Source organism: Stereum hirsutum (genome assembly GCF_000264905.1).
Source record: "Stereum hirsutum FP-91666 SS1 unplaced genomic scaffold STEHIscaffold_1, whole genome shotgun sequence".
In the NCBI taxonomy this organism is placed as follows: Eukaryota; Fungi; Basidiomycota; class Agaricomycetes; order Russulales; family Stereaceae; genus Stereum; species Stereum hirsutum.
Genome location: NW_006763131.1, coordinates 2,959,575 through 2,980,255, shown reverse-complemented (window position 1 = coordinate 2,980,255; position 20,681 = coordinate 2,959,575). Strand labels below are relative to the sequence as shown.

The following is a 20,681-nucleotide window of genomic DNA, read 5'->3' as shown; positions in this document are numbered from 1 at the left end:
GAGAGAGAATTGGCAGCTGTGGCGCCTGTTGGCGCTTTCGTCACCGAAGCGCGCTTGGTGGCGAAACCTCCGCGACTGGTCGGTGCCACGCGGGCGGCTGTTCGGATCGTTGACCGCTGTCACTTCCCCGCATCTCATCCCCGCAAAATGCTAAAAATAAAATATGCCCATTGTACAGTTCTTTCAAGGGAAACACATAAAAACAACTACTCGTAAACAGTCTCAGCCTCAGCCTCAGCCTCAGCTGCCATCTGTTGCAGCTCGCTGAGAGCGTTCGTCCGAACCACCTTCCAGACCGTGTCCCTCTGCGCTCTCACATCCCCCAACAGCTCCCGTATCTCCTCCAAGCGCTCGGTATACTCCCTACCATCATCCTGCAGCTCTCTCAACGTCGCCAACGAATTGTCCAGCACGTCCATCTGCACGTCTATCGAAGGTCTCGTATCCTGCAAAGCCGGAGAATTCTGCATCTGCCCCCCTTCATCCGCGTCCTGGAACTCTACGAACAGCTTGTGTGCTACAGGGGTCAGATCCGGCGCGCGCGCAATCCTCTTCTCTTTCTCGACGAGAGCCGAATCCGCCCCGGGTCCTTCTCCATCCTCCTCCTCCTGCTTCATCACGTGATCGTTCGCTGTTGCAGCTTCTTGTGCTCTCACCCTGTCTGGATCTTCGCTAATGACTTGCCACAACCTCCCCAACGCCCGTTTCAGGTGCCCTTCTCCCTCTATCAATCCGTTCGACACCCGCTCCAGATCTTCGATCAATGGCGAACGGAAAGAATGCGTGACAGCCTTGCTCATGATGAACGAAGAGTAGCTCAGATGATGCGTGTTCGGCGCGGGATAGGGAGCAGTGAGGGGTGGCGATGCTGAACGGAGATGGGGAAGTGTGGGCGGAGACGGTGATCGTCGTTCATGGGGCAAGAGCATCTTCAGGCGTTGTCTAGCACGCTCTTCAGCCTGCTCCGTTAAGTAGCAACACATCGTCAGATAGAATCCCGCGTAGAAAATTTGTGGACGATGACGGACGTACCTCCCATTCGTCCAGACCGGCTCCCCATGGCGCGAGTTTCCCTCTCCGATGCCATCTCGCGCCTTTCGTGGTCTTTCGGCCCCAGTTGCCCCTCAATGCACTCATCGGCACATCCTCCTCGTCCGATCCTGAGACGACCTTTGGGTAATACGACGAATTGTAGTCGTTCGAGGCCACCGGGACATAACCATAGCTTTCAAGCAATCGCGCATAATCGTCAGCGACCGTCATGTCATAGAAAACGCGTAGAAGATACAGAGAATATGAGACATAGAGATACTCACTGCGAGTGCGAAGGCTCATCGAAAAACGAAGCCGGTCGTTTCTGCCCAGCGGAGTAAACCGTGTGTGGGTGCTGGTGCTGGTGCTGGTGTTGGTGTTGATGTTGGTGGCTCGTCGACGGTCTCGAAGCTGGTTGGCTCATCGTAACGTGCATCTGTGAGTGGTCTGTAGCCATATTGATAGACATTGTTGCAGGTATGAAGCAGAGAGATGAAAAGACAAGACGACGCGACGCGACGAAGGGTGGAAGGTGTATTTGGGGGGAAGGCAGTCGAAAGAGGATTCAAAGGGCCTCGAATTGGTCGATCGGCAAGCTCCGTTGCTTCCGTCGGGTGGCGCATCGAGTGCCGGGGCCACACATTTTGATCTTCCTTCACCTGCCACGACTCTTACTTACTCAAATTATCTCTTTCCAGAAGACATTGTTCCCAGCTACCATTCATCAAGTACAATCTGGTCGATGCTAATAAATATATCCATTGAATGACTCTCGAAGAGTCTTTTGAGGTCCTCCAGTTACAAGTACACCACACTTTGAATCCGCATGTAACGGTTGAACACAAGCACGACGAGTTGACCCATTCCATACCCTCTCAGCAGTCTGTCGAGCCACCAATCAGGTAAAACACCCAGCAGCCGCTGCCGGAGGCAAAACACAAGGCCATCCCCCTCTCTCCAGCGTACTCTCCCAATTCACCTCACTAAACCTATACAAGTCCATCGCCGCACGCGCGTTCTCCGTCTGGCAAGTCAGTATCAGGGGTCAGTCACAGTCTGAGATAGAGCTCATCATCAAAACGCACCGGATCTTCAGTGATCAGGCCGATATCTCTTCCTAGTATCCTATTGACGAGGATGGGCAAGGAGAGGATATGTCTGCATTGGAGCAATCGGCGCAAGTGGTCGAAGAGCGCGAGGTCGCGAGTGTTATTGGCGGGGTGCGATATCTGTAGAGCCTGCGTGTATCATAGTCAACACAGATGCATGACACCACCAAACAGTGGGTTTTAGACAGTACGTCAGTGTGTCTGCGAAGATCATGGAGATGTAGGAGATAGTTAGGGACAGAAAGAGAGAGGAGGAACGAACCGAGAGGAATTCCCAGAGACTATGTCCGACGAGGATCTTTCCACTTATGAGAGTGGCCACTTGTCGTTTGACTTCATCGATGGTCGGAGCTATATATTTAAGTCATATATTAGCAGGCAGAGTTGCACGATGGAGCGATGGGGAATTACCAGAGGCGAAATGGTTAGTCTGTAGACCAGTCTCGCTGTAACGGAAGTTGGTCACTGGGAGACTGCAAAAGTAGAGTGTAGCTCGATGTTAAACGCATATATGCGGCACAGTCTGAGGACATCGACTTACGTCGGACGAACAAGAGTATCCAGTAGAACATTTCCTCGATAGTCTATAACGGATATTCGGCTGTTTATATCCAAATAAGGAGAAGCGTCAGCTAAGGCGAACTGAGCGTGCACATTCGAAAAGACGGGGCTGTGGTAATGAAGAAAGGAGGAAGGGCACTGACGCGAGCACGGGTATATTTGCGTAAGGCCCACCGTATACGGACTGTGCAGACACCGCGAGATATCTGGGTTCACAACTTCTATCAGCGATGTGAAAGTTCGGGACAGGGATCAAGACAACGGCGTACCTTTTCGAAGGCTGGATTTTTGACAACATGAAAGGATAGACAGCAGCCCTCGCACCGCTCGCCGCTGACTGCGGGGACATGACAGTGGCAGGAAAAGAGCAGCTCTCTGGCGTGTCTTGCTGGTCCCTGCGCCCGCCGGGAGCAAGTGTGTCGGGATAAAAAGAGTCTGAAGGCGAAGAAAAGAGCTGTGAGGCAGGCGGGTAACGATAATCCGGTGTCATGGTGGGCGAACCAGATGAGAGATAGTAGCGCGAGTTCGAGTAGGAGAAGGGCGTGCAAGGACCAAACGATGGAACCAGGAGTGAGTTCGAGTTCTGAAGCATCGCCGTTTGTAGTCTAAGCTGGCGGGTTAGGTAAAAATAGGTCGACGCCAGAGAAAGTCTGAATCGCTCAAGCTTTTCTAGGAGGGTTCACGCGCTGCAGCTGACGAGGGTGACGGATGGGAGTGAGGAGTGAGGCGAGTGAGCGTCTACATCTACATCAGATCACTCTCTGCTTGAATTCAGCGTGCAGACTCCAAAGTCCAGGTTTGGATTGAGTATGTCTTTTTGTCGTTGACATTTCGGTCCCGGTGGGTGAATACAGAAGACTGAAAGGTCCTTCGAATGATAGAAACAGTTGAAATTTTCGATCAGAGCCGGACATTGGCGAGACCAGGACAGGACCAAGTTGGTGATACACTCGGTAGCCTGCTGAGTAGCTGGTCCTGCGTGCTGCAGACATCGAAATGCATAACAGTCAGACAACAATATACATGGATGAGAACCCCTTCAAAAACGATGAGGATCCATTGACACAGTTGGCTGTCACAACAAACCCGAGGGCATCCCATGAATGTCGAAGACGCGGCACAGAAATGGTTACAAGCGCACCGAGGGTGAACGCGACGCGGAGAAGGACGAACATACTCGAAGACGACAGATGTGGTCCCTGAGCGGCCCCGATCTGAGAAGTACGAGGAAGCGAGCGGGAGGACAATGAGAAGCCGAGAGGAGAAAGCGACCAACTCCAAAAGCGGTAAACAACACTCAGATTAGAAAGGGCTTCCTTCCTTCCTTCCTTGCCCCTGTCGTCCAAGTCGATCACTTCTTATGTAGGCCAGAGATTCGACCCATCCTGCGAGTCTGTGCGATAGAAACAGAACTCGAGTCTGATGTCCACTCGAAATCGAGTCTGATCACGATTGACAGCGACCGAGCTGACCGTCGATTCCCACGAGAATGAGAAAGGACGACGGGAGCTGAAGTCTACGTGAAAATGTTGGCCATGACGTCGACGGTGGTCAACGGAGCAAAGACAGCAGGAATCCAGTACCAACAATGCTTTTCTTCGGAGTACAATCGAACATGCCAACAGCTCCATTTTTGGTGTCCGATACCCCAACCAGAGCCAAGAACCCGATGGAGTCGCACAGAGGACTATTTTCTGCGATCAGAAGTTGATGAGACTCTTCCGCCCAGAAGGCGACTCCTGCGCAATCACCGTGCCGAGGTATTTTGAGCTTCGTCGCTTACGCCGAGTAAATTTGGAAATGGCCAAGCCGATGAGAAGGGCTACAAATCGTGGTCTGTTCAAGCAAGAAAAGGGATACAAGTGATCTAACTTCTACATCTCTTGTGATTGGTGACGATTCGTGTGAGCAGGGTCGATAGCAATACGAATAGAAGGATGAGAAAACAAAGGAGGTCAATCCGTACTCACAGCAACATTCATCTTTGTCTTCTCTGACGTTCAAGCAGCTATATAATGTGTTCACAGCGAGCTTGACGACGTTTCCTTCGAGTCCGCGGCCGTGATTTGCTCAAGCGTAGAGACAGGCGACGACGTCAGTCTGGCTCCTTCCTTCCGAGCAACGTCAACCTGGGAGAAACTCTTCATGCCCTCGAGACCCCAGCGAGACATCATTGCCTTGTCTTCGTCCCACGGAGAGCCTACAAGCCATACATCGAGCTTCGTTAGACTCACGCTTAACAGACGGGCGATCGAACGTACACGGAGTGGTAAGCATCTGTTCGCCTGTAAACACCGCATTGGCACCTGCCATGAAGCACATCGCCTGCTCGCTCTCATTGAACGTCTGTCGGCCGGCCGCCAGTCGAATGATGGTCTTTGGGAGCACTATACGGGCTGTAGCAATGGTCCGTAGGATGGTCTGGTGCGGGACGGGCTGCAGATATCTGTCAGCATCCACTCGACGTGAACTCCCTGCCTGATCAAGAGACGTACGTCATTTCCTTCGAGAGGTGTACCGGGTATTGCGACCAACGCATTCACAGGGAACGACTCTGGATGTTCTGGCATGCTAAAAGCCAAGGAAGAACCAATGGGATCAGTTCAGTAGCGCGCGCTTGGAGGATGCCGGCGATCCGTACTTTGAAACTTCCCAGATCAAACCGACGCGGTCCTCCGCAGACTCGCCAAGCCCAAGGATACCTCCAGAGCATACACTGATACCTGCATCACGAACGGCAGAGATGGTATCGAGCCGTTCATCGTAGCTTCTGGTGGTGATGACCTGGTCCCTCGAAGTCAGCGACAAGATATCAGACTCATAAGTTCTGAGATGCGCAAATACCTTTGGGTAGAACTCTCGCGAAGTGTCGAGATTGTGGTTATAGGCCGTGAGCCCACTAGCATGCAAAGAGGTCAAGAGAGTTCTAGAGTTGTAACACAATAAGCTGGAAGAACCTACGCCTCCTTAAGTTGTTGAGCCTGGGCGGGGGACAACATTCCTAACGTCGTGCAGACCTCCATGTCCATCTTACGCACTTCCGTGACCATCTCCAGAATGCGTTTGAAGCCACTCTTCCGGCCTGCGAGATCTCGCCATGCAGCGCCCATACAGAAACGAGTGCTTCCGTTCGCCTTGGCTTTCCGTGCAGCCTCGAGGACGGGTTCGATGTCAACGAGCTTGGACGCCTTGGTAGCGGTCGAGTATTTAGACGACTGAGAGCAGTACGAGCCTGAGGCATTCGTACAGCTCAGATTGAGTTGACGTCGGTAAATGTACACGATGGAGACTCACAGTCCTCTGTGCATCCACCGGCTATACATTCGCGTCCATTCATGAAGCCAATCAGTCCTGGAGCATATTCAGATTGTTAGCACAACGTACTTTTAATATTCATCAGGGTACACAGTTGGATCTTCGTTGGATCAAAGTGTTCTCTGTGTACAGCAGCAGCCCGGAAGACGAGATCAAGCAGAGGAGTCTCGTAGACCTTCTGGACCTCATCTCTCGCCCAATTGTGGCGCACAGCTGGTGGAGGGGCCACCTCTGAGGCATGGGTCGCAAGCGTCCGTCTAACGAGCGAGGATCTGAGCATCGACGGTGCGCGAAACATCGTGGACCAGTATGAAAGAGAGTGGCTGACGACGAATGTACAGGATGTAGAGGTGAGCGACTGACTTGGCTGTGGAAACGTTTGAGTCTTGACTTCTTGGAGAATGGAAATAGCCGTGGGGATGGGGATCTTTCAATCTTATCGCATTACATCAGCCCCAGCAAGGTTCGAGTGCAGATCATCTTATCAATTTCCAAATAGGCGCTCAAACAGGGTCAACTCGGGCCACTTGATTCGTCGCCACCCGCGAGTCACCCAAGTTCGCAAAACCGGTCTTTTTGGTCGAATGAGGCCAAAGACCGCAGGCGCCTGTGTCTAGCCTTCCAACTGCTCGGTTGCACCGTTGCTGCCATGGTGATGTTCGCTGAGTTGTCGCTGAAGGTGCGAGGAAGCATGCGCAACGTTCATGACCGTATTCCTTTTATCCGTGTCCTGCCTCTATCGGTGGTTTCGATTATTTTTGCGCTGCTCCTCGTCAATGCGTTGGTTTGGACCGGTACCGGCATTGCATTGGTATGTGCCTTTTGATCCCGCTTCTCTGATGGCATGTTGATCCGTTGTTCAACATACTCAGCACACTCAAAGTAGTGGGTTCGTCGATGCCATATCTTTCGACGGCGAAGTTGAGTGAGACTCATACTTGAGTTCAGGGCCTTGATCTCCACCGCCGTCCTTTCGTACACTCTTGGCCTAAGGCATGCGCTGGATGCCGACCATATATCTGTACGACCCGTTTACCCATGAGGTTTCTGCTGTGTAGCCGACATGTACACATTTTCCCTCACAGGCGATCGACCTCATGACCCGGAGACTCGTCGCGGCTGGCCAACATCCGGTAACTGTAGGCATGTTCTTCTCCCTGGGGCACTCGACGTTCGTCCCCTTCCTTCCTTCTGAGATCACCGCGATCAGGAACGAACTTGTACTCACCCGGTTGCCCCCATGACAGGATCGTCATCATCACCAGCATCGTGGTCGCGGCGACTGCCGGTGCGATCAGTAACAAGTTCGACCAGTTCAGCTCGACAGGTGGGATCATCGGTACCTCCGTCTCCGCTGCTTTCCTCCTCGTCCTCGGCATCGTCAACATATATATTCTCTACAAGCTTGTCGAACAACTCCGCAAGATCCTCTCCAGGGCTCCTGATTCCGAACTGGACGCCTTCTCGTTTGAAGGAGGAGGATGTCTGTTCTCGATCTTCAAAGGGATGTTCAAGCTAATAGACACCCCCTGGAAGATGTATCCGTTGGGCGTGCTTTTCGGGCTGGGATTCGACACCTCGTCTGAGGTCGCGCTCTTAGGTATATCTTCAATCGAAGCGACGAAGGGGACCAACATCTGGATTATACTGTGCTTTCCTATCCTGTTTACCGCTGGAATGTGCCTCCTCGACACGACAGACGGTGCCCTCATGATGGCGCTGTATACCTCTACGGCACGAGCTCGGGATCCTATCACCGTGCTATATTTCTCCGTCGTCCTTACCGGAATCACCATCATCGCTGCCCTTGCCATAGGCTTCATACAACTCTTCACGCTCATACTCAACACCGCGAACCCTCACGGCGCTTTCTGGGACGGCGTGGCCGCTGCGGGCGATAACTTTGACATCATCGGTCAGTTTTCGTCCATCTTCGAGTGCCCTCACACCAGTAGCCGACTCTGACCGTACACTTCACAGGCGGAGCCATAAGCGCGTCGTTTGTGCTGTTTGGTGGTATCAGCGTCCTCTTGTACCGTCCATGGCGTCGCTACGTCGAACAGCATCGACCACGGGCTGATCTCATGTTGAATACTCTCGACGAGAAAGCCAACGTCCCGGTCTCGAACGAGATCGAGCACGGTGGCCCAGGCCCGGGTTCATCTCCGGAACGAGACGGAACCGAAGACAAGGAAGTGAAAGAGATTGCGGTTGATGTTGAAGAGGTGTAACAGTAGAAATGAACAAAGGTGTGTAGCTGTTATACCGACGCCATTCACCGTCAAACGCTCACGCCACCACCCAAGGAAATGCAGGCAATGCTCAAGTTGTAGCTTTAGATTCTACGGATGCTGTAGCTATACGTGGTACGCTCGTATTGTCCTTTCATCCTCTGTTACTAACCTATTCTGCATTAGTGAAATTCTTCTGCGATGAGGCGCTCGCCGGCGATCACTCGTCAAAAGACAAATATACGAGTTCATTTGCGCTCTGACGATTACCGCTGGCTGCCACGGTGTGGCGTTTTAGGCTCAGGCTCGTACCCCCGATGTGCCACTCAATCTCATGCTAGCGTATGCTAAATTCCCCGGATCTCGATCCGCGAGTCACTCAAATTCCTTGTCCTTTATCTTTGGTGATGCCGGGCCAAATGTTGCGCTTTGAGTACAGGGGGCTCATCATGACCTTCCCCTCAAACGTGTCGCAGATGAGTACGATGGCAAAAGAGGGTCGTTACGATCTTTCCATGAGACATCACTAGTCGCCCCACCCCCTAGCCTCGCAGCCTACCATCCCCATAGTCAAACCCTTCTCTTGTTGGAGCCGCTGTATCACGTTATGGTCTTCCCGCATCTTCTGGAAAGGCATGTTCCCACCGAACGAACATATCGACTTCTGGCTCCACACTCGGATGCTTTGATGATAAACGGGTCGAACGCCACAAGCTAAAGATCCATCCTTCATCGGTGCATGACTAGTCACTTGAAGTTGGAGTGGGGAGCGGAAGTTACATTCGCGTACGCATGACTGTATTATCCAGCAGCTTCTGGAGGAGCGCAGGCTACGTTCATTCGACTACTTACGCTTTTGCGTTGCGTATTTCCCGAATGCCTTCGGGAAGAACGGGCATTGGTCTCGAGGGACCATGATGGCTATATCGAATAACCAGTCCATCTGTACGCAGTGTCTCCACCGTAGCGTGTGAAAGGGGTGTCGCCCCTGTCGATAAAACGCGATGATTATGCTTTCTCTCCATCGCCGCCGCACGGGTGTACAATCTGTGGAGGATAGCCCTACTGGTCTACGCGAGCTGGCGTGATCATTTCTCGATGAACATGACACACCGGCGTATGTCAATGCACAGCTCTCCGCGGCTTCGAAGGCGGAAGTCAAACGGGTGGGACCAACTCCCGAATCCAGCCTTACAAGTAACCGTGTCGAGTCTGGCCCATTGGGGGCTTCGAGGGCCCAGTGACGACCATACCGCGTCGATCGCAGCCCCCGGCGGCTATATGTAGTGATATGATGACATGCACGCTCCACTTCGCTCGATGTTTGTTCAAGGCATTTCGACATATTGATCCTGCCGTGCCGTATACGTATGAAAACATGACGCGTCTTGCGCATCATGCGAAAATGAATTATTTGAACGTATTGCCGCAAGGGCAGCAGACTGGTTATACAGGGAGACAGTTGCGACGAGAGCAAGAAAGAAACCGTATAGTTTCGTAAATATGTAAAAAGGTATGTATGGATGTAGGGGGTGGTGGTACATTCCGGACGATCGGTACAGGCGTTACGGGAAGGGTTGATTGAGAGGCGAGGGGAGATAATAATTTAATTGCGGGGTCGCCGGAAGTGTCCAGAGGCGACAATAAAACGACGTGCACGATGCGAGACGACTGGGTAATTGAGGTCAGCTGGCGGGCTACAGAAGAGATGCGAGAGGTGGCTCACGAAAACGAAGAGGTGAGAATTCAGCTGCTCAGTTTCCTGCCGTTACTGAAACCATCCTTTGATGCGCTGGAAGGGCTGAGCATGTCCTGGATAATAAGCCATCTTGGATTTTAAACGTCGATCGGGAGGATGCACTGACTGACCTGAGCCACCAGTGGACGAATGCGTACGCGAACCAGACCGTTTTGGTGAAGATTCTGGAGAAGGCGACTTGGGAGAGCCTGCACCCGAACTCCTGCCCTGTGCTTGCTCAAGCGACTCGCGGGCAAGAGTCCACTGCCGAAGAGTGTGGCGGCGGAGTTCCTCTGCGTACCGCTGCTTCTGAAGTTCAACGCCTTGGACGGACATGATGATAGTCGTCGGTGGTAAAGTAAATGGGTAGGAAGAAGTGTTTGGAGACGGGCAAGGCGATGAGGCTTGAAGCTCAGGGCGAGGGATGGGATGATGATAATATTTATTGTGAGCAATGTGGTTATATAGGCTCAGGGGACCGGACTGCCCCGCAGTGGTCGAACCCGGCGAATGACGTTGTTGTCGAACCTGTTGGGCTGTGACTCCGCAGACAAACAAAGTTCGTCATTTGCACTCGGCGCGCCTGCTTTCACGCCACCTGGGCGGTTCGCCCCGTTCGATTTCCCCACCTTGCCCCGTGTTCTCCATCTGTAGTAAGCTGCCTTCTTTCGTCCGAATAATCGACAAATGAACGATTCAGAAAGTAGGAACTGACCGCTCTCTTTGCAGAGTCGGGAAAGGCAGCCTCATCTGAGATGGGGCGGAACTCTCCGGGAATGATATCATTGCTCGAAGGATATCACAATTTGAAATAAAGCTGTTCCTACTTCCCATCCACAACGAGCGTTTTTTCTTTTCGGTTTAGCTCTTCTCGCTGCTAATACAACGACATATGGATTGGAAAGACCCTAGTTCACTGTATCACGACTCTGAATGTTTTTCACTGCGGTGTCGTTTTTGTCCAGGCGTTCTTGACATCGAATATGTGCTTACGGGGCAACAGAACCTGGCAGCCCTGTAATTCAAGGGACGAGGGAAAGTAGAGGTTCCACGAAGTTCTTCTGTCTACATGTCTGTGCGCACGCCTCGAGACCGACAATATTCTTACCGCCGGTTCGCTTGGCAGAGATCTCGCGTCGCGTTCTTCGCCGAGCTGCTGCAGCGTGGAGCAGGTGGTGCCAGAGTCTAAAGCTTTCTGGTCGCACCAGTGAGGTCATCAAATTTATCTGCGCACAGTGGGGCCTGAAGGAACATTCAGAACGAAGCTTCAGGCCATAATCGCACTATAGTGGGTGATTGACCGCACGCATCGTCTGATTCTGCTCGTGCGACGCTGGGCTGTCCTAAGGCCCCCGACCCGTCTTTTTTCTCTTCGTCGCTGCTCCCCACTTTCTCTCTGGTTTGCGTGCTCTTCTGCTTCTCGCTTTCCCTACGACTTTATGCCTACTTTTAGCGGTTCAAGCGCCTGTAGCCACACTGCCCAGGCGAATTCGACAACGTGGGGCTCGCTCCTAGTTAAGACTTACTGTTCAATCTGTGCGTGTCACATATACTTACCCTTTCCGCTTGGACCGCGAACAGACAATGACTTCATCTTTCATTTTAAGTGACGTTCATGGATGATCTGCAGTGGAGGACGCTCGAGGCCCATCAGCGTATGCAAGTCGATCGCTCCTTCCTCGTTTGAACACCGCCTGGTTCCCGTCACTGCTCGTCTGCCTGTGCCGCTGGAAGCGCTTGATGGCTGACGCTTGGGTGGATATCTTGGAGCACTGGGTGACTACTTAAACCAGAACCGTTCATGGTCCGTCACTTTCATCGACACAAATAGTTGTCCGTGTACTCCTTCTGCACCTTCTCTGATATCATCATGACGGCTCTCTCCCCCGCTCCTCTTCTCCAGAATAACGAGAATGTTGTTCGATTCCTCTAGCACCATCACCGGAGAAGCTACCTTGGGAAGGCAAGCGGCCAAAGAGCGCCGTATACCCGTTCGATCCATTTTGGAACGACTCCCCAAGGCTCCCCTCAGCGCTCAGCATCGGTGCTCGAGGTTGCTGGCGCCTATGGCCAACGGCCTGGCCGTCCTCCTCAGACTCTAACACGGTCAGTGCGTCCATCCACTTCGTCCATACGTCGCCAAGCCCTCCAACTAATTATTTTTCCGCACCAGACCTCTTCAGCATATGCTCGGTACTCCACCTTCATCTGGCTGGTTGGTGCTCAATTGATTGCGCTGAAACTGAACAACGAACTCTCTATCTCAGGCCGTCCATTTACCTAAGGTCGCTCCGAGGCCAATTGACGACCTTTGTCGTCGACTGCACGACGCTGCTGTCGTCGCCGTCGCCGTTCTACCCGCTCCTCCTTGTAGTCTTTGTTCTCCTCTGGACAGCGACCATCCGGCGTCCCGACCTTGTGGTCACCCCTCCCGGCCTACTCGATGGATGCAACCCTTTTACCTTCGTTCACAGGCGAGGGATTACCCAGGCTGCCGTACAGCAACTTCGGGTACATTCTCCCCGCCTGCTTCGCACCACATCAACAATGACCATGTCTTTGAACGCAGACTCTCGAGCTGGCAGCGTAATTGTCCCGGGCTGTCATAATTACACGTCGAGGCTGCCTACTGATATCATTTTATACCGTGTAGGACTACTCCTGAAGTGTCTCCACGATCCCGGCCAGTCTGACCGGACGTCCTGACCTTGGCCCTCTACTTACAAGAGCTGACAGCACGTCATGTCGAGCATTATGGACCACGAGTGGTCTTCGAAATACAGGATCAGGGTGGGAGGGGCTAATGAAGATCGGTCGTTGGTAGAGGTTTTATCTTTGTAGTGGCTCGATTCATGCATGACGAATCCGGGTCGAGTTCGACGTTGTTGCACTGATGGTTTGATTGTTATTAGAACCATAGTCACGGTTTATCTCGCGGTGACTTATACCTAGAGATTGGTCAATAAAATTTATAACAACTATTTTCGAAATAGAGAGCACTGGCAAGTCGGCGTGAACACACCATTCGATCGTCCGTGGCAAGCTTCGAGGTGGTGATGAGCAGAGACACTTACTTACATCTATCAGCATGTCGGTCTCTTCCGAAAGCACGACTTGGTCAGTGGCATGCGCGATTGTCACTGTTCGACGAACTTGAATGCATCATGATATCCATAAGACATTCTTCTTTCTCTGCATTTCATCTGCTCTTCTGAGTCATCGTTTGTATCTTGAAAGCAGAAATATATTTGCCGTCTGGAACCGACTCGAACCGGCTCGATTGGCTTTGCTTTCGGGATATCACGCAAGATCACACACGTCAAAAAGAGTTCCAGAACCCGCCTCAATTGAACACCAGGTCAAAACTACAAATGAAGCCCGGATACCGACGCTAACACCAAGACAACACCAAGTAACACAAAAAGCAATTGTGTACTATGTAGGTATGTAACGTATGGTATCAGCCAGAAAGATATATAAACATACCAGAGCCCAAGGAGTGTGGCGTATGCATGCAAACGGTGCACCGACGAAGAAGAGCGACAAACTAGAAGGAGACTATTATGCACATGAGAGAGCAATGAAGCAAAGCAGAAGCAAGCGAAGATTAGACGGTCCTTAGGAAGCTAGAAGCGAGAGGCCGCGAAACGGAATAATGATATAGAACGATAACACGAAGCTCGTTAAATGGATGCTGGTTCGACGGAGTGGGGAAGATGGGTATGAGGTTGATAAATGCTACACGGTTCGAGACGCTGCGAGATAATGGACACAATTGTTGACTAGATGAAAGACCAAGGCTACAGTGGATGAGAGACGAGGGAAAGAGAAAGGGGTATTAGAGTGCAATAGGGTAACCATTGTGAGAAGATGAAGATGAATGACTCGAAGGCACGTCGTCAGTATGCTCGTAATATGTACGTCGAAAGTGTCCTGCACTGTGGGCAAAAGATGAATCGTGAAAAACGTCGTTCAGGGAAGAAATGAAAGTGAATACGAATGGTGTAGAAGAACACATGGAACGTTCAGACGCGGGTGGCGCGCCAGTTGAAGCTGGGACCCATAGCAGGACGTGTCCTCTGAATGGGAGCAGGGGCAGCAGCGGGCTTGGGAGGACGACCGCCGAGCATAACGCCACCGGTGAGGACGGTCGTCTTGCCACCGTCGTAGTTCGTGACCTCCGTCTTGCTCTGATCGATGAAGACGCGCGCTTGGCGGGCACGTTCCCTGCGGGACAGCTTGGACGACGTCTGAGTCGAAGAGGAAGAGGCGGTCGTGCCAGAGGACACGGAGGACGTGTCAGACGTGTCGACGGATGAGAACGAGAAGCCAGAGCTCGAGTTGGACGAGCGAGAGCTGGACCGCGAGTGGTTCGAGACCGTCGAGCTGGTCTTGGTGGCGGCGGTGGTAGGAACGGTGAGGTATGATGTGTTGGGGAATGTGGGGTGAATGGGAGTCATCCATGTCGGCTCGCGGAGTTCGTCAGCGATCATAACGAAGATTTCGTCTTCAGAGTCTTCATCGGCCAGCATCACCTGCTGCGCCAGCGTTTTGGCCGACGCCTCCTTCTGATTCCGACGGAAAGCGTCCATTTTCATCTTCTGCTCCGCCTCCTCAGACCAAATGTCGCGAACTTCGGTAAAGCCAGAGATAGTCCGACGACGGTACACGTGCCCTGGGTCGACGCAGAGGTCGAACTCAAATCCACCGAGAGCGGCAATCCACTCGGACCACTGCACGTTGGCGGCTTTCATGGCAGTGTAGATTGGGCGGGGAGGGAGGCTCTCTGGACTGAGAGTGAGGCAACGGCGGCCAGATCCGCGGGGTGGCTCGGTGGGATCCCATGACTGGGCGTAGTGTGCAATGAGGCTGTCGATTAGAGCGGCGCGGAGGGTGGAAAGGACAGGTGTGGGATAGCGAAGGCGATGAGTGAGGAACTCGACGGCCTTGTTGACGTTGGTCTGGATGGGCTCAGCGGAAACGTAAGGGGCCATTGTGATTGATGAGATACGAGATGACGAATGTGTTGACGAGATGAGATGCTGATGAAGTTGGAGGCAGCCGGCTGCGATGAAAGATGATGCAGAGATGCTCGTTGAGTGATCTAAGGAAACAGTGCGATGGTCGTATGGATGTTGGATACAGTGATATGCAGGCGTCGAACGTGTAGCAAGTGGATGGAGTCGGTTAACCAAGAATCTGCAGGAAGGGTAGAGGTAAGCTCGGGTGGCGGTATAAGAGTACATTGCTGGTACAAACCTAGCGAGCTAGAGTAGAAAGCAACCAAGAGAGCTGAACGTCAGACGATGGACTTGGAGAAGATGGAGAGGCAAAGCACATACCTGAACGTGTACCGGAAAGCGAAGAGAGAGATGGAAGATGGATCGACACCTGGGGACTAGTGGGGAGGTACGAGAAGTACTTATAGAGCGTCGGGGATTACAGCGCCTCTAAGCGTAGACAATGGACGGCGGGCTGTACAGGTCGCGAGGCGCAAGACAAAAAGAAAGGGGGACAAGACGAAACAACACCTGCCGAATCCGGCCACAATGGGCGCGCAGGACTCGCTTCGAACGCACACGTGACCGCGCCTGCGCCGAGAGCACAATAGACAACCTTTCCTTTCTCCCGCCGACTTCTGATCCCATTTCGCTGAGCTTCTCACAATTATACCAAAGCCCCGTTCACAATTGAGCGTCCTTCCCTGGCAGCAGCTGCGTCGCACAACCTCCGAACCCGCAGACCACGAGGTCTGGCCTTCCCCGGATATTTCATCTGTAGTTTCGCAGAGTAAAGGAATGGTTTGTTCGACTCCTGTACCTCGAAAGTTCCTGGGAGGCGGCTGTGCACTACTCTTCTACGGTTCTCCTGGAGGTAACGTATACGCCTTTGCTTTGTCTATGAAAGCAGGTGGCCTCGCGGCATGAGTGTTGGTCCAGGTCTCTGCCTTCGCACACGTCTTCAGTACATTGAGTACCTACCCAGAACACCTTTGAACTTTATTGTCTTGACCGGGAGCAGCCCACTTGATATGTAAAGGAGCTTTGGTGGGGGAAACAATTCCATACCTGCCGGCGCCGCTGTCCACTGATTCTAGGATTTCGGACTTACTCAAAGCGTCTAAGCTTGGCTCAAGTTGTTCAGCCATAAGTAAGGCCTTGAGGGAGTGACAGAAAACTGGATCCGGTGCTGTGTAACGATTTGTGAAGAGTCGAACTCGATTTGAGCGTGAAAACACTAGCAAACTTTGAGTGGCGGCAGCGGTGCCGCACGCCACCGACTCAAACTGACTCTCGCCAGGCTCCGCGCCGCTTTGAAAGTCCGAAACTTTCTGAGTTCGAACCTTATTCTACCGTTTTCGCCCACCGACCGACAGATATTGCGTCTGCACCTCGTCGCTCACAGCGCCCGCGCCTCCTCAAAAAGCTCGTCACTCCCCAAAACACCGGCCAAGCCTCAACCCCCTTCATTCGCATCCAACATGGTGCGTCTGGGCTCATTTCTGCTGTTTTTGAGCCGTATTTCATACCCATTCGATGATGTGTACTAGACTCTCGCCGTTGACCTCCTCAACCCCTCCGCCGGTGCTGAAACCCGCAGGCACAAGCTCAAGCGTCTTGTGCAGTCGCCCAACTCATACTTCATGGACGTTAAGTGCCCAGGTGCGTTTGTTTCCCCGTCTAGCCCATGTATACAAAGCCTGAGGAGAGTTCGCGTGCTTCGTAATCCAGGGTGCTTCGCCATCACCACCGTCTTCTCGCACGCACAGACTGTCGTCCTCTGCGGCGCATGCGCCAGTGTGCTCTGCCAGCCTACTGGTGGTAAGGCAAGGTTGACTGAGGGTGAGTCCACTTCCCGTCTCACTTCCAGCGCTGGTTCTCATCGGATGCGTCGCCACTTCAACTCTTGACATATACAGGGAGCTCGTACCGCCGGAAGAACTAAGCAGACTGGTCTCTCTCCGTCCTGTATCGTATCTACCCTGCCTTGCATCTCCTGCCATCGGTTCTCTATCGCATTGTCTAGCTCGCACGCTCACGCACACACCCACAACAAACTCGCTGTTTTCGCCTGCCGGGCGCCCGTCCATCCCCATGCCTCTCCCATCCTCCTGCTATGTTCGATATGTGCCTCCCGACATGCATAGTGCTCGCTCTTTTTCTTTGTTCTCTCATAAATGTGCTATGCTGTACCATTTCTGATCGGAACATGGACGAGTCGCCCTCCCAGCCTCAGCGAGTGAACTCTGTCGCCTCTCGGTCGAACGACGACGCCAATCCAACCGTCAATAATGTATGGTACCAGATGGGTGTATCGTACAAGTCTATAAGTGAGATCGTCCGCCTAACTACGCTTGAAGATCACAAGATCCTCGTATGCGTCCTCATAGCTTCGCTGGTGGGTTCTCTTTTGGTGGAGGTCGAATGTCCGCTCGGATCACACCCTCCTGGGTAGTAACTGCTACGAGAGTTCCGTTTCTCGAATACATCTGCGACAACGATCATCAATGGATAAACACAGGAGTCTTGACTGAAGCACCTACCCTGCCTATGACAAAACCTCTCCCTGAACCTGCAGCAGGTGATGTTACCTGAGGAACCGACTAGTGTTGAGTATATAAATGACAATGGGAGGTCACGCCAGGGTACCACGTACAACATATAAGACCCAGTCATTACAATCAAAGTCGTTCCTATTGTCAATGGAGTCGATATTTTTAGCGCTCTCATGATCTTCGTTACTATAGGATGTCGGAGCCACGTACGAGTAGAAGAATATTGAGTGGTCCAAAGTCGAGAGCATGGATAGTGCTTCAGGGCCGCGGGTGTGGCGCTTTAGCCCGAGAGAGGAGGCTGCGACTCCGAGACTATGTGGAGCCGAGTGGATATGTATGAGTTATGGTACATATCCAAAGGTGTATACGGAGAGAGGTTGCGATGGAGACGTACAAGTAGAAATCAGACATGTAGCCAAGAATTCCCTGATAAATAGACCAACAAGGTAAGCACTAGAGTTTCGGAAGGGAGGAGGGTATGGCGGACCTTTTGGAAGGGTATTTCGTATGTCTCTGTCGATTTTGTTTTCATCCAGACCATCTCAACCACTGTTCCCTCCGCTCCCGTATAACTCCCCCCTCTCCTCACTTCCACCGGACTTCTATGCCTCTCCTACAACAAACCGAAGATATTCACGGTGAGTAATGCTTCAACAACTCCGCACTAGATGTTCAGTCTACATACATCAGCGAATTGCATGTACGCCTCACTGATCTTCGCGTCCAGCCCCTCCTTCTGCGCACTCCTGATCCACCTGTCCTTCTCATCCTCGCATTGCTCCGGCGGAAGGACGTTGGGCGGTATAGGCCAATGGTGAGAAGGTTGCCATGTTTCTGGAACTTGGAAGGAGCAGATGAGGATGAAGACGGTCTTTCCGTTCTGGACGGCGCGGACGGATCGGGTGGTGTACGTTCGCCCTTCGCGGACGCGGTCGACGTAGTAGAGGATGGGGACGGCGGGGGAAGCGCTAAGGAGGAAATAGGACTGGTCGTGGTATGTGGAGGGTATTTCAGCGCCTGGTTTTCTGCTTTCCGGGATTGATTTGCGCGCGAGGTCAAGGGAATGGACTTACGTGCAAGGACTAGCGATCGAAAGTGTGAAATGTCAATGGCAATTATCCAAATACGTTCGGTATAACGCAAGAATCTCGAAAGACGTACGTGTAGTGCATACTGAGGCTTGACACAGGCAGTAGCTGCGACAATAGCCTGAGATATAACCTGACCACCAAACACACCTCTGGCGCGGTACGGAAGCCAGAGAGACTTGGACCGGAACAAGTTTGTGTCGAGCTGTTCGAGCGAGAGAGAAGTAGAGATTTCCTCCGGCTCTGCACGATTGGCGTCTGGGACCGCTTCAGCCATCTATGCTGTCAGCAGTTGGATAGTGAGGTGGGACTAGAGATGGTATGGTATGCAACGCTGGTCAGAGAAAGCAGAGCTCCTATAGCGAAGCTCGGAGACGGAACAGCTAGTAAACGCAACCGGCTATGCAGTGTGCCCGGATTGCCGGATATATGGCCCAGCAGTGGATTTTAGGGCTCAGCGATTACTGCAGTGGTTCTAGATGAACGATAGGTGGATGCAAGGTGGATGGAAATGAAAGGCGGGAGAAAAGCTAGTGGACGCCCTCGTGCAGCCGTCACATACCCTGCTATAGAGAGTGGTTGCTACAGTCTGTGTGGACGCGACAACAACCTACAACAACGCGCGTCGCGCGCGCGGTAAATTACAGCACGTGCGACGTGACTCAGTGCCACAACGTTCTCACTCAGCCCCACACCAGTCGTCTGTCTCACCCATCTCCTTGTCCTCGTGCTTCTTGCAACTTGTATTCCTTACTTTCTAGTAGAAACATATCTTGAAGAGCTTTATCATGTCTGAAGCGGGCCCCAGTACTCGTCCATGCACCCCTCCTCCCAGACCTGTGCCGGGGAATGACCTACAGCTTACGCCTGAACAGGTCAAACGAATAGAGATGAACCGTCTGCGAGGTACGTTCACATCATATCTTCTATCACAAAAGGTCATTGATCTGACGAGAACCAATCATATAGCCAAAGCTCAACAACGCCAGAAAGAGACGGCCTCCTCTTCATCCTCCCTACCGAATCTGAACAATAAACGACCACTGGCAGTGGTCCCCGCGACATCTACGTCACCGACAGGTCCGTCACGGCAGCAACAGCAGAAGCTGAAGAGGGACACGAGACTTGGGAAGTATTTTGACTATGATTTGTCAAAAATGGTGAACTCGAAGGGTGGATTCTTGGTGGAGGACGATAAAGAGGTTGATGAGGTTCACAAGGCGAAAGAGAAGGAACGGGAAAGGCAGCGTGCGGTGCAGAATTTGGATCCGCGTACGTATTACCCCTTCTACTCTGGTACTTACTCACAATCTCGATGTCTGATATCCAACTTTGCGTTCGTTCGTACCTGCAGCGGTCTACCTGGAGAAGGGAAAGAATCCGAAGTGCGCAGAATGTGGGTCCATAGACCTTGATCAGACATATAGAAAGGTATTTCGGTGCTTGGTATGTAACAAGTGCAAGAACGAGAAGCCGGAGAAGTACAGTCTGTTGACGAAGACGGAGTGTAGAGAGGTGACCCCTTACACCTCTAGCTAAGACATACTAGGACGATACTGACTTGCTGCTTCCGTCAGGATTATCTTTTAACAGACTGTGAGTTCGAAATATTTATCTCAGACTCCCTGCTCTCCTTCCTCCTCGCAACCGGGTAGTTCAAGACAGTCTAACTCTCCATGTCCACAGCCGAACTTCGCGACGAAGAGATCATGCCCCACCTGCTTAAAGCTAACCCGCACAAATCGACGTTTGCAAACATGATGCTCTTTTGTCGCTTTCAAGTCGAAGAATTTGCTTGGAAGAAGTGGGGCTCCCCAGAGGCACTCGACGCCGAGTGGAATAAACGAACATCAGAGAAGAAAAAGAGGAAGAATAAGAAATTCGAGCAGGGCTTGGTGGAGCTGAGAAGAAAGACACGAGAGGGCGTTTGGCAGAAGCGGAAGGATGCTGAGCATAAGCATGTGTTCAGTCAGCCGCATCCTTCGGAGGACGGGACGACCACGCAGATGTGCCATTCGTGTGGGTTTACGATCGAGGTAGAAGAGCTTTGAA

At 52.4% G+C, this 20,681-nt stretch overlaps 10 protein-coding genes across 10 annotated transcripts; 3 read left to right on the top strand and 7 right to left on the bottom strand.

Moving 5' to 3' along the window:
* Positions 1-168: 168 nt before the first annotated feature.
* On the bottom strand, positions 169-1,551 carry STEHIDRAFT_71664 (uncharacterized protein). Its single transcript, XM_007298127.1, has 3 exons — positions 1,317-1,551; positions 1,033-1,225; positions 169-959 (listed from the first exon to the last, which is right to left on the bottom strand). Exons 1-3 carry the CDS (start codon positions 1,499-1,501, stop codon positions 207-209), a joined length of 1,131 nt encoding a protein of 376 aa, XP_007298189.1. The 5' UTR covers positions 1,502-1,551; the 3' UTR covers positions 169-206.
* A 379-nt stretch (positions 1,552-1,930) lies between these two features.
* STEHIDRAFT_151995 (uncharacterized protein) lies at positions 1,931-3,192 on the bottom strand (the record flags this gene model as incomplete). The annotated part of the gene is made up of 7 exons (XM_007298956.1): positions 1,931-2,056; positions 2,118-2,270; positions 2,404-2,492; positions 2,553-2,614; positions 2,683-2,742; positions 2,846-2,908; positions 2,972-3,192. 7 exons carry the CDS (start codon positions 3,190-3,192, stop codon positions 1,931-1,933), a joined length of 774 nt encoding a protein of 257 aa, XP_007299018.1.
* Positions 3,193-4,723: 1,531 nt separating this feature from the next.
* On the bottom strand, positions 4,724-6,297 carry STEHIDRAFT_47719 (biotin synthase BioB; the record flags this gene model as incomplete). Its single annotated transcript, XM_007298008.1, has 8 exons — positions 4,724-4,902; positions 4,964-5,138; positions 5,198-5,273; positions 5,344-5,486; positions 5,547-5,601; positions 5,664-5,934; positions 5,997-6,017; positions 6,087-6,297. The coding sequence occupies 8 exons, from the start codon at positions 6,295-6,297 to the stop codon at positions 4,724-4,726; spliced, it is 1,131 nt and encodes a 376-aa protein (XP_007298070.1).
* Positions 6,298-6,708: 411 nt separating this feature from the next.
* Positions 6,709-8,248, top strand: STEHIDRAFT_151993 (high affinity nickel transport protein nic1; the record flags this gene model as incomplete). The annotated part of the gene is made up of 6 exons (XM_007298955.1): positions 6,709-6,828; positions 6,890-6,906; positions 6,966-7,038; positions 7,103-7,188; positions 7,265-7,932; positions 7,998-8,248. The coding sequence occupies 6 exons, from the start codon at positions 6,709-6,711 to the stop codon at positions 8,246-8,248; spliced, it is 1,215 nt and encodes a 404-aa protein (XP_007299017.1).
* Positions 8,249-10,016: 1,768 nt separating this feature from the next.
* STEHIDRAFT_151992 (uncharacterized protein) lies at positions 10,017-10,322 on the bottom strand (the record flags this gene model as incomplete). Its single annotated transcript, XM_007298954.1, has 2 exons — positions 10,017-10,060; positions 10,118-10,322. 2 exons carry the CDS (start codon positions 10,320-10,322, stop codon positions 10,017-10,019), a joined length of 249 nt encoding a protein of 82 aa, XP_007299016.1.
* A 1,130-nt stretch (positions 10,323-11,452) lies between these two features.
* On the bottom strand, positions 11,453-12,341 carry STEHIDRAFT_117659 (uncharacterized protein). Its single transcript, XM_007298953.1, has 4 exons — positions 12,160-12,341; positions 11,890-12,096; positions 11,598-11,790; positions 11,453-11,526 (listed from the first exon to the last, which is right to left on the bottom strand). Exons 1-3 carry the CDS (start codon positions 12,170-12,172, stop codon positions 11,786-11,788), a joined length of 225 nt encoding a protein of 74 aa, XP_007299015.1. The 5' UTR covers positions 12,173-12,341; the 3' UTR covers positions 11,453-11,526; positions 11,598-11,785.
* A 978-nt stretch (positions 12,342-13,319) lies between these two features.
* Positions 13,320-15,455, bottom strand: STEHIDRAFT_89889 (uncharacterized protein). Its single transcript, XM_007298265.1, has 3 exons — positions 15,329-15,455; positions 15,246-15,253; positions 13,320-15,185 (listed from the first exon to the last, which is right to left on the bottom strand). The coding sequence occupies exon 3, from the start codon at positions 14,978-14,980 to the stop codon at positions 14,012-14,014; it is 969 nt and encodes a 322-aa protein (XP_007298327.1). The 5' UTR covers positions 14,981-15,185; positions 15,246-15,253; positions 15,329-15,455; the 3' UTR covers positions 13,320-14,011.
* Positions 15,456-16,389: 934 nt separating this feature from the next.
* On the top strand, positions 16,390-17,214 carry STEHIDRAFT_71654 (40S ribosomal protein S27). Its single transcript, XM_007298126.1, has 4 exons — positions 16,390-16,470; positions 16,537-16,648; positions 16,718-16,828; positions 16,906-17,214. Exons 1-4 carry the CDS (start codon positions 16,468-16,470, stop codon positions 16,929-16,931), a joined length of 252 nt encoding a protein of 83 aa, XP_007298188.1. The 5' UTR covers positions 16,390-16,467; the 3' UTR covers positions 16,932-17,214.
* Positions 17,215-17,302: 88 nt separating this feature from the next.
* Positions 17,303-19,097, bottom strand: STEHIDRAFT_71653 (thioesterase II). The gene is made up of 9 exons (XM_007298125.1): positions 18,703-19,097; positions 18,615-18,623; positions 18,227-18,526; positions 18,029-18,154; positions 17,936-17,967; positions 17,752-17,853; positions 17,643-17,679; positions 17,530-17,577; positions 17,303-17,475 (listed from the first exon to the last, which is right to left on the bottom strand). The coding sequence occupies exons 1-9, from the start codon at positions 18,904-18,906 to the stop codon at positions 17,371-17,373; spliced, it is 963 nt and encodes a 320-aa protein (XP_007298187.1). The 5' UTR covers positions 18,907-19,097; the 3' UTR covers positions 17,303-17,370.
* A 320-nt stretch (positions 19,098-19,417) lies between these two features.
* On the top strand, positions 19,418-20,680 carry STEHIDRAFT_47127 (hydrophilic protein; the record flags this gene model as incomplete). Its single annotated transcript, XM_007297977.1, has 5 exons — positions 19,418-19,535; positions 19,599-19,925; positions 19,984-20,144; positions 20,207-20,225; positions 20,316-20,680. 5 exons carry the CDS (start codon positions 19,418-19,420, stop codon positions 20,678-20,680), a joined length of 990 nt encoding a protein of 329 aa, XP_007298039.1.
* Position 20,681: the final 1 nt, after the last annotated feature.

What these genes read in the sequence shown, in the direction of transcription:
- STEHIDRAFT_71653 (XM_007298125.1), bottom strand. Translation starts at nt 18,906, where the DNA reads ATGGCTGAAGCGGTCCCAGACGCCAATCGTGCAGAGCCGGAGGAAATC. An exon ending in ACGAAATACCCTTCCAAAAG is followed by an intron (nt 17,968 to 18,028) that starts GTCCGCCATACC and finishes TCTATTTATCAG; the next exon opens with GGAATTCTTGGCTACATGTC. An exon ending in ATGACTGGGTCTTATATGTT is followed by an intron (nt 17,578 to 17,642) that starts GTACGTGGTACC and finishes TCGGTTCCTCAG; the next exon opens with GTAACATCACCTGCTGCAGG.
- STEHIDRAFT_89889 (XM_007298265.1), bottom strand. Translation starts at nt 14,980, where the DNA reads ATGGCCCCTTACGTTTCCGCTGAGCCCATCCAGACCAACGTCAACAAG.
- STEHIDRAFT_71664 (XM_007298127.1), bottom strand. Translation starts at nt 1,501, where the DNA reads ATGTCTATCAATATGGCTACAGACCACTCACAGATGCACGTTACGATG. An exon ending in GATGAGCCTTCGCACTCGCA is followed by an intron (nt 1,226 to 1,316) that starts GTGAGTATCTCT and finishes ATTGCTTGAAAG; the next exon opens with CTATGGTTATGTCCCGGTGG. An exon ending in CCGGTCTGGACGAATGGGAG is followed by an intron (nt 960 to 1,032) that starts GTACGTCCGTCA and finishes TTAACGGAGCAG; the next exon opens with GCTGAAGAGCGTGCTAGACA.
- STEHIDRAFT_71654 (XM_007298126.1), top strand. An exon ending in CATGGACGTTAAGTGCCCAG is followed by an intron (nt 16,649 to 16,717) that starts GTGCGTTTGTTT and finishes TTCGTAATCCAG; the next exon opens with GGTGCTTCGCCATCACCACC. An exon ending in TAAGGCAAGGTTGACTGAGG is followed by an intron (nt 16,829 to 16,905) that starts GTGAGTCCACTT and finishes TGACATATACAG; the next exon opens with GGAGCTCGTACCGCCGGAAG.